General features: G+C 41.6%; 1 protein-coding gene across 1 annotated transcript; it reads left to right on the top strand.

Moving 5' to 3' along the window:
• The first annotated feature begins 5,085 nt into the window (after positions 1-5,085).
• LOC149155192 (uncharacterized) lies at positions 5,086-10,572 on the top strand. The gene is made up of 3 exons (XM_089444349.1): positions 5,086-6,519; positions 6,655-7,366; positions 7,520-10,572. Exons 1-3 carry the CDS (start codon positions 5,086-5,088, stop codon positions 10,570-10,572), a joined length of 5,199 nt encoding a protein of 1,732 aa, XP_089300475.1.
• The last annotated feature ends 346 nt before the right edge of the window (positions 10,573-10,918 follow it).

Genomic DNA, 10,918 nt, shown 5'->3' with positions numbered 1-10,918 from the left:
ATTTGTAACCCACAAACTTTAGCGTGTACCCAACAAGCAAGTGATGCGGTCAACAGTAAGGAATGGTAATTCGACTCCTTGTAAAGGCTCGTGGGGTCATTTTGACTCGAACTCCTTACCTATCCTGGATCGTTTCTGCGAGATTTCTGAGATCCCGGAGGCCAAAATGTCTGTCAGACCCAATTCCAAAGCGGATTCCCGGAAGCAACATTACAAGGTGGTGGTCGATACAGTGGAGGCCTGTCACAAGCGGGAGGAAAACCTGGTTGAGATTCGAAAGTATAAATGGGAGGAAAGTCTCCTTGTGCTGCTGGCTATGATGAATATTCCACTCTTTTCGATGCAGATATTTCACTGAGAATCTATTGCAAGGTCGCCTCACTTGTGGCTGATGAATGTCGGCGCTTGGGTAATCGCAATTGGGCACTCACAAACCTTCTTGCCAGGCACCTATGGAATTAGTAAAGAGCCAAAGATGCCTCCTCATAGAAAGTCACCGAGGAAAATGCTAAGACAAGTCGCCTCTATCAGTCTCTACGCCAACTTAATCGCTTCTTCGACATCTCTTTCTGCCTGTTACCATGTCTGCTGAAAAAATGCAGAGAAGGTGTTTCGTCTGTCCCCAATTCTCAGCTTTCAACTGGCTATGATCAGGCGATTTCTCTGAATGAAAAGTTGCAGAATTTGCCAGCAACTATTTATGCACTTGCTTCTGATGATATTCAGACCGTTCTCAAACCGACTTTCGTTTCATCTTTACACAAACCATTTTCTTTGCTTTCTAAACAAGTTGACTACAAGAAGCAACTATTTACCTTTGCCGGACACCAGTCGGAATGAAGGAAATTTAACTCACAAATCACAAATCTGAAGACCGCACCTACATATATCGAGTAGCACTTTGAGGAGTTTCGTTTCAGGCAGCTAATATATCGAGTAGCATTTTTTGAGGAATTTCACTTCAGGCAGCTTACACTTTCAAAGAAGGACGCAGAAAGTGTCATGATGATACCATTCAATAGGCAGCGTAATGCACCATTCAATACCGTAACGCACCATTACACTCATGAACCATTCAATACCGTAACGCACCATATACCATTCGCATTGATACCATTCAATAGGCAGCGTAACGCACCATTACACTCATGAACCATTCAATACCGTAACGCACCATATACCATTCGCATTGATACCATTCAATAGGAGCGTAACATACCATTACACTCATGAACCATTCAATTCCACTGCGCTTTCATTCAACCACAGGTCGATATTAACACATCGATTTGTATAACTTCCATTCTTTCGTTTTTCCAAATCCGATTTTCTTTAATCTCTGATCTAGTTTCGATTTCAACGCAACTACTTCTCTTAGCATTCCATCACATAGCTGCACTTTCAATGTGTCATCCAATTCTCACAACGCAACCAGATAGTGTGTGATCTTAAATTAAATTCAATTGAGGTTTTATGCAGCACGCATTGAACATCGTGCACAAAATCAATGCTATATATCACAGCCAATACCAATTTAATACTACAGCAAATGCTCCACCGATCTCGACATACATCGATCTTTCCACAGCTAAAACTGATCACGCATTCAAGGTATTATAAGTGCCATTTACAATTTGATTGATATTGAACCCAATTTCAAAAACTAAATATACAACAGCTTCCAATTAATTGCCATTCCATGACTTTGATTCAGGCTTGATTCGACGCCTTCTTACACTCAAAAAAATTTGCATTATAATTTTGACAATATCGACATCGATTATTCAAATTGATCTACCAGTCCTTACAAAGTTCAATTCATTCAATTGTCCTTGAATTCATAAACACATCGAATACAAGTGCGCATCACTCAAGTGTCAACTTCATAAATTGACACCCAATTTCTAAAACCATCAATAAACTCTAAAACACACTTAACATATTAATAATGAAAAACACTTACAAATGGTTCTTCCTGGCCCGATATTCAACATTTTCATAAAACAAATGGTTCGAAGAAATTATGCAGGGCATGAGTACACCCGCTCTGTTACCATGTTAACAACACATGGGCAACCAGAAATATGAAAGATAAAACATGCAAGTACAATTTTTATTAACAAGAGATATACATCTATAGTACATGTGGTGACCGTTGGTTTTCACATCCCAAGGTCTCTTGGACTCCTTTTGTCCATTCGGCTTCCACACTAACCCATTGAGGATTAGGTGTCCAACACTGACTATCTCGATCTTCCCCTTTGAGGATAAGTGTTGTGGGAACTATGATGAAACCAAGTAGTTTTCTATATCAAAAAACCATGGAGAGAGTACTGAGATAGAAAATAGATGTTCATCTGGCATTTGATCATCCGCCATTCCTTCTTCACCTACAGGAAAATTTACTCTAGACAAAAAGTCAGCAACAACATTTTCTTTACTAGGCTTATAAACAATGTTCAAATCAAGCTACTGCAGTAAAAGTGACCATCTAATAATGCAAGCATTTACATTCGGTTTGTTCATTAAATATCTAATTGTAGCATGATCAGTGTGAACAAAAGTTTGATAGCTTGTGATATAATGTCTGAATTTGTTTAAGGAATGCACTACACCTAGGAGTTTCTTTTCGGTCACTGTATAATTTAGCTCTACCTTTGACAAGTTTTTGCTTACAAAGTATATGGCATAAGGAATCTTTTGATCAATTTGTCCCAAGGCTACTCCTATTTCTTTGTTCAAGGTATCCATGTGAATATGGAAAGGTAGGGCCCAGTTTGGGCCTCTCAGAATTGGGGTAGTCACGAGCTTGCTCTTCAAGGTATCTAGGGCTTCTTGGCAGTTTTCCAACCATATAAACTCAACATCTTTACTTAAAAGGCCAAACAAAGGAGAGGATAGCTTGCTGAAATCTTTAATGAATCTCCGATAATACCCAGCTAAACCTAGGAAACTTTTGACATCTCTCACCTTTTGAGGAGGTGGGACCGTTTGGATGATGGCAATTTTGTTGGGGTCCACCTATAATCCTTGTTGACATATTACATGACCTAGCACGGTCCATTTAGTCATAAAAAATTCTCGTTTTTCCAGACTGAGGGACAGGTTCATCTCAAAACACTTGTCTAGAGCTTTTCCTATGTTAGATAAAGCTTCCCAAAAATCAAAGCCATAAGAAGTAAAGTCATCCATGTATATCTCTATTGCATCATGAACTAATTTAGAGAATATACTTAGTACCGCTCTTTGGAAAGTGGTTGGAGCATTACACAAACCAAAAGGAAGGACCCGGTATGTAAAACTACCCCAAGGACAAGTGAAAGTGGTCTTATCTTGGTCTTCTAGGCTAATTTGAATTTGGTTGTACCCGCTAAACCAATCTAGGAAAGAGAAAAACTTTTTCCCTGCTAGACCGTCTAACACTTGATGTATGAAAGGTAAAGGAAAATGATCCCTTTTAGTGGCTTTGTCTAGTTCCCGATAGTTGACACAGATTCTCCACTTACCATTTTTCTTTGGCACTAGTAGCAAAGGAGAGACCCATTCACTATCAGAGATGGGATAAATGAATCCTGCATCAAGCAATTTCTGCAGTTCTTCCTTAAAAATATCTTTAAGTGATGGGTTCATCCTCCTTTGAGGCTGCCTGACTGGCTTGCAATCTTCCTTAATGTATATATGATGAGTACATACTGAAGGGTGCACTCCCTTCATATCCTTATAACTCCAGGCCAAGGCATCTAAATGTTCTCTCAGTAAGATGCACAACTCCTTCTCCTGGGAAGTGGATAGGGTTGGATTGATTTTCAAGGTTCTTTCTGGGCCGAACTCTATATTATTAACACAGAGAGAGGTCGTGTTAGCCAAACAGAGATCTATTGAGGGGTTGTTTTGGGTTTCTCTCACTATGTCCTCTAAGGGTAATACACCAGGAGGTGGATTCTGAATCAAATTTTCAATCATATCATCCTCATCTTATGGTTTTCCTCCCATGACAGTTTCTAATGCACAAAGCGGTGCAGAATAGACTTCATCCTCAACTTCCTCCTCCAACCAGAGAGGTAGATCATGTTCTAGCAAGGGTTGGGTAGGAGGATATATGATTAAATGCCTGGATATATTCCTTTTCATTATGGTCATATTCCCAGCTCGATAACTGATGTAGGCATTGGCGGTAGCCAACTAGGGTCTTACCAGAATGAGAGGATGCCTAGTAAGCTTTGCCTTGGGATGGAGAACTAAAAAATTAGCAGGGTACTCCCAAGAATCAGTGGAGACCATCATATCATCCATAATCCCCTCAGGGATCATGGTGGAGTAGTCTGATAACTGTACCACAGTTGTGGTCTTCATCAAGGAACCCTGAAGGTTGAGTTTGAGTATTGTGTCCATTGTCATCACATTAATGGCAACTACCAGATCAATCAGAGTGTGTGGGATCATAGTACCACTGATGTGGACATCAACTACTGGGCTTCCAAGGTCTAGATACTTTGGATAGATTACCTGCCCCAACATCAGGTCGAACAGTTGTCCTATGACATTAATGGTTGGGGAATCTCTCTTGTGCCTTCTTGGATGCCCAAAGAACTTCTCTTTGATCAACCTATTGTAGGTATGCACATCTTTTATGGCTTTGAGAAGTGGTATCTTCACACATAACTGTTGGCATTATGATACATATGTTGTACTTGATGGCAACCCACTCATCTCAGATAATAAATTATAATGTAGAGAAAATTTCACGCACTTATATCCAGAGAAAAGTTTATTTCATGTAGAAAAAAGTTCACGCACTTTTATGCAGAGAAAAGTTTATTTCATGTAGAGAAAAGTTCACGCACTTTTATGCAGAGAAAAGTTTATTTCATGTAGGGGGAGCGGCGCTTCGAGCTAGGGTTTTCACAGGTGCGCAGGTCTGACAGAGGGCTACGGTGACAGAGGTTGGTTCCCTCGACGGGGGAGGGACTCCGTGGACAGGGTCTGCGGCCCTATCGACTGTAACGACTTTTTCAGCCTAGTAATTTTTTTTTTTTTTTTTTCAAGAAAACTAGGGTTTAAACCTAGCCGGTAATACTGAACGAGATGGACGAGACAGGGGGGGGGGCTGCAAACCCCTCCTTCAAAAATATAGTGATGGGAGAAACCAGTTCGGAGGGAAGTCCAAACGGAAACAAGGAAAACCTAGCCCCGGTAATGGGCAACATATGGCAGAAGAGAATGAAAGGAAAATGCCTTCCACGAGCTCAGAAAAAACCCAGGTATGTCATACCCTTCAATAAACTGGAGGAATATAATAGCTATATGAAGGATCATGCATTAATCTGCAAATTTATCGGCTATTGGCCTTCAGAAAAGGAGCTGAATAGGTGGATAGATCAGCGATGGAAACCCCGGGGTCATATAGATCTTAAACTGGGAGCGCAGGGTTTCTTCACGGCTGTATTTACGAACCTGGAAGATAAGAACAGAATTTTTGAGGAAGGGCCGTACTTCCTGAATAATGCAGGCCTGTTTATGAAGCACTGGGAGGAGCGGTATAACCCTGAAAAAGAAAAACTAATTGATGCTCCGGTGTGGGTTAGGTTGTTTGGGTTACCTGATGAGTTTTGGGACCCGGAAATCTTGGAAGGAATAGGCAATTCAATAGGTAGTTTTGTGAAGACTGCAGAGGCCACCAGAAGAGGAAAGTATAACGCCTTTGCTAGAATTTGTGTATTCATGAACTTAGCTGAACCACTCCCGGAAAATATTGAGTTGGAATACCATGATGAAGTCTGGACGCAGGCGCTTGATTATGAACACATTCCCTTCCGCTGTCGGAAATGTCATGAGTATGGCCACTTATACAGGAATTGCCCATTGAATAAAGAGGAAGGGGAGAAGCCAGGAAAAGATAGGGCAGCAGACAAAGAGGACGGCTTCCAGCAAGTCTATAGGAAGAAACGGCCAAACAAGGAAAACCTGAAACCCAAAACGCAAGAAACACCCAGCACAATAAAAAGCCAAAATAAGTTCCAGGTGTTGCAAGATAATGCGGAAGGGTATGAAGTAAATTTGAATGACGATGAAGACCCAGAGAACTCGCCCATGGAGGTTTCCCGAGAAGAGAAAGAGAAAGCAAAAAGCCCATACAAACCAAACAAGGAACAAACAGAGGAAAAAGAGACGGACGAAACAATGGAATCACATATGGAAGTTGAAAACCAAATGGAAAATGAGGCCGAAGAGGAAAAGCTAATGAAGAGACTGCTACAGGAGTGGAAGTATTTGGATAGCAGATTTATACCAGAAAAACAGAAACAGTTATTCAAGGAGGCCTTCCAGAAATACAAGGAACGGAAAGGGGAAAACCTGGAAAAACAAATAACAGAGGTTGAGGAAAAGCAGAAAGAAGTGATGGAAATGGACAATGCTGGCAAAAGCAGCAGGAAAAGAGGACGGAGAACGCTAAATGAAACTATCCAATCGGTGGGTGAAACACTGATCAACTCTGGTAAAGTGATACCTCTGTCAGAGGTATTTTTCCCCTCCCTCCAAAAGTTTTAAATGATTATTGTTAGCTGGAATATTAGGGGCCTACATAGTAAGGGGAAGCAAAGATATTTGCGAGATAAACTCAAAAAAGAAAAACCTAGCATTTTAATACTGCAGGAGACTAAAATTGAGGTACACCAGTTAGAAGAAATAGTTGAAAGAAATAGATTGAATTACAAAGTAATGGGACAGGATGCCATAGGAGTTGCTGGAGGAATAGCAATATTGTGGAACCCAAATGAAATACTTCTAGACAAGTGGACTAGCATGCATGGAATCTTGACCGGGTTGGGCAGGATAGTGGGGACCAAAGAAAAAGTGGTCATCACAGGTGTATATGGACCCACAAACCCTGGAGAAAAAGAAAACTTTATTAGAAGTTTGAGAATGACCCGACAACTTTTTTCTGGACAACCTTGGATCATTGGAGGAGACTTTAACCTAATCAGATCCCTGGAAGAGAAAAAAGGGGGAGTTCGAAGGCTGGATCAATTCATGGACAAGTTCAATGAGATGATAGAGGACCTGAGAGTAGTAGATATGAAAACCATCAATGGAGTCTATACATGGAACAACCGAAGAGGAGGCAAGAACCAAATTGCCTCAAAACTAGATAGATTTCTAATATCTGAAGACATCTTGAACAGAGATATCTTTATCGAAGCCAAGATCATCCCCTCCTTGGGCTCAGATCATTGGCCAATCCGATTGGAAGTCGACATTAAAAAGATCCAGGGCAAGAAGCCGTTTCGGTTTGAAGCATTCTGGTTACGGGATCCGAACTTCATAAAAAAAGCAGAAGAATGGTGGAACCAAAGTCGAGTGCAAGGTAGAGGAAAGATGCACACGTTTCATTTAAAACTAAAAGAACTGAAGATGAAGATTAAGAAATGGAACAAAGAAGAATTTGGCAACATCGTAGAAGACAAGCAAAAGTTAGAAAAGGAAATGGAGGACATCCAACAGAAAATAATTCTGGAAGGCAGGACTGAGGAGAGCATCGCCAAAGAAGGAATTCTGCTGGGAAGAATGGAAGAACGAAGAAAGCAAGAGGAAATCCTATGGCGGCAAAAATCTAGAGTTAAATGGCTTCGGGAAGGGGAAAGAAATACAAAGTTTTTTCATCAGGCAATGGTTAAGCATAGACAGGGAAATAGAATTCTTTCCATTAAAGGGAATAATGGTACAAGGCTGGTGGAACAAAAGGAAATTGAGCAAACTCTAGTCGATCATCATAGAGGAATTCTCTCCGAACCCCAAGTAGATAGAGAGAGAGCTATCCAGGAAATATGCACTGCTATTCCCAGACTAGTTACGGAGGACCAGAACAAAGCCTTAATGAGGATGGTTACCTTAGAAGAGCTGGAAGAGACAGTGAAAGCAATGAGGAAGGGCACAGCACCGGGCCCGGACGGCTTTACAGTAGATTTCTACCAGGCTGGCTGGCATTTTCTTGGAAAAGAAATACTAGATTTGGTAGAAGAATCAAGGGTGCAACAGAAGGTATGGCCGGCTCTCAACTCAACCTTCTTTACTTTAATCCCTAAAGGTGAAAATATGGAGGATGCTAATGGCTTTAGACCGATAGCTCTTTGTAATGTAGTATATAAGATCATAACTTCTCTTATTGCTAGAAGATTAAAACCCTTGCTGGAAAGTTTAATATCGGCGGAGCAAACTGGTTTTGTGGAGGGGAGGCAGATCTTGGATGGCTTAGTTGTCTCTCAAGAAGTTATCCACTCCCTCAAAGATAAAAAATGGAAAGGAATGATGATTAAGCTTGATTTATCCAAAGCCTACGATAGGCTCAACTGGAGATATCTGGAAAGAGTTCTTGCATGCTTCGGCTTTCACAAGAGATGGATTACATGGGTCCACAATCTCATTTCTTCTCCTAACTTTTCAATCTTAGTCAATGGAAACCCTTCGAACACGTTTAATGCCTCCAGAGGTATTCGTCAAGGAGATCCACTGTCTCCTTTCCTGTTCATCGTGGTAGCAGAGGGTCTAGGAAGGTATATTACTCAGGAAAAAGCAGCTCAAAGATTAAAAGGACTTCGCTTATGGGGAGACAGACTCCCCCTTACGCATCAACAATTTTTTGACGATATAATGCTCTTTGGGGAGCCAACTGTTAAGGAAGTCAAACATCTAAAGAAAATCCTTGACCTGTTTGCTGAAGCTTCGGGACTTGAAATTAATCGGGATAAGTCATGTGTTTTTATCTTCAACACGGTGGATCAAGTGAAGACTCACCTTATTAGAATTCTGGGCTTCAAAAAGGGTGAACTGCCTACCAAGTATTTGGGTAACATGCTGGACTTCACGTCAAAAAGATTAAAGAATTGGCAGGGAATCTTAGATAGAATGAGGAAAAAAGTCTCGAGCTGGGCCTTTAGGGTCCTGAATATAGCTGGCAGAATCGTTTTAGCCAAATCGGTTTTGCAGGCTATACCTATTTATCCACTCTCAACAATGGCGGCCCCGAAAGGAGTTTATGGGAAGATTAGAGAAATTATCAGAAATTTCATTTGGCGCGGGTCGGAGGAAAAGAAGAAATGGGCCTTGGTGGCCTGGAATCAGCTTACAGAGAGGAAAGAGAAAGGTGGGTTGGGATTAAAAGACCCAGAACTGCTCAATCAAACCCTGGGAGCTAAACTTTGGTGGAGGTGGGTGCAAGGGGGAAATGACCTCTGGAAATCAATATGGAGAACAAAATATCGAATGCCAGACTCACAGGTAGACATTCTAAGACAAGAAGAAATGCCTCGCAGATCCGCGGTATGGGAACTGGCCAGCCAGAATAGAGACATTGTCAAGCAACATGCGTTCTGGGAAATCAGAGGAGGTAATGAGGCTCACTTCTGGGACGACAAATGGCAGCAAAGAGAAATACTGACTAATATGCAGAGCCTTCATCCAATCAGAGGAAGAATTGAGGAGAATAGAACAACTGTCAAGGATTATTGGAATCCTGTCAACATGAATGATTGCTGGAGATCCTGGAAGGACCCATTAGAGTGGGATCAGAGTCTCAATCCAGACCTGCAGACGGCTTTCAATAAGGAAATGAATTCAAGGAAAATCAAGGTAAGGAACGGAAAAGATATCCTACGATGGGGTAATACCATGAGAGGACTTTTCTCAGTTAAGGAAGCATATTATCTGGCAAATCCCCACAATATCAATGATGGCCAACAGGACTGGAGGAAAATTTGGGATCTAAATTGGTGGCCCAAAGTAACCACTTTCGCTTGGATAGCTTTGAAAAACAAAATTCTTACTTGGGACCGCATCCAGAAACGGGGTTTCTCGGGACCTTCGAGCTGTTACCTGTGTAAAAATCATGAAGAAAGCAGAGATCATATCATGATCCATTGCCCGTATATTAAACAACTATGGTCTCATACAAAGCATACCTTTAATAAACCTGAGGTGGAGATTAGAGATTTCAACGAAATGGTTTTCCATTGGAGGGAGGAAACCTTCAAATGCAGAGTCATACAGAGAGCCTGGAACCTTGCCTCAGGTTTTGTAATATGGCTGGTATGGAAGGAACGTAATGCTAGAATTTTTAAAAGTGTTAATAAGGAGCCTGAGGCAATTTGGGAGCGGGTGGTAGAGGCGCTGAGAGAAACCATTCTGGTAGAGAGATGGCAGGACGAAGATTGGAAAGCAGATCCAGGGGAACACGAAATTTTGCGCAGACTAAACCTGAAATTTGAGATGGTGCAGTATCAATTCAGGAAAGATCAGGACATGAGGGTTAAAAGTCCAGACACGTTTACCTATCCCAGGGATCAATTTGTAAAACTAAATTTTGACGGGGCTTCTAAGGGCAACCCTGGGGATGCAGGGTTCGGGGGTATATTCCGTGACAGCAACAAACAAGTAAGATGGATATATGCTGACTGGGGAGGGAATATGACTAACAATGAGGCCGAGTTCTGGGCTCTCCACACTGGATTGCGAATAGCTATCAGAAATGGATATTCAAACTTGGAAATTTCGGGCGATTCTCAAATAGCCATTTAAATGGTTAAGAAACTCAGGAATGGCAAGGGGTGGGAAAAGGTGACTAAGAGCTGGCGCACAGCAGGTATCGTTCAGGAGATAGCGGATATGATTAAAAGAATAGACTACTGTATCTTCAATCATGTTCGAAGAAATGGCAATAAACCTGCGGACTGGCTGGCCAATTGGGGCAGCAGAGGACAGCAGAGCAGGATTGATAGTCAGTGGAGGAATCCGGAGGCAAACGGGGAATGGAAAAATCTACACACGCTCATTAAGGCTGATCATGAGGGTGTCATCGGGGATCACACTTAGATTAATGAAAGACAGTAGTAAATGGCAGAGGTACGATCGAACTATGACCAAA

Source organism: Pinus tabuliformis, chromosome 9 (assembly GCF_031772625.1).
Source record: "Pinus tabuliformis cultivar Carrire ecotype Pingquan chromosome 9, CPIR1, whole genome shotgun sequence".
Lineage (NCBI taxonomy): Eukaryota > Viridiplantae > Streptophyta > Pinopsida > Pinales > Pinaceae > Pinus > Pinus tabuliformis.
The sequence above is the reverse complement of the archived record's forward strand: the minus strand, read 5'-3'. Positions and strand labels throughout refer to the sequence as shown.

Bases quoted from the DNA above. Each gene is read 5' to 3' on its own strand.
- LOC149155192 (XM_089444349.1), top strand. From the start codon at position 5,086: ATGGACGAGACAGGGGGGGGGGCTGCAAACCCCTCCTTCAAAAATATA. The intron at 6,520-6,654 runs GTATTTTTCCCC...TTAATACTGCAG, and splicing joins AAGTGATACCTCTGTCAGAG to GAGACTAAAATTGAGGTACA. The intron at 7,367-7,519 runs GTAGAGGAAAGA...TAATTCTGGAAG, and splicing joins GAACCAAAGTCGAGTGCAAG to GCAGGACTGAGGAGAGCATC.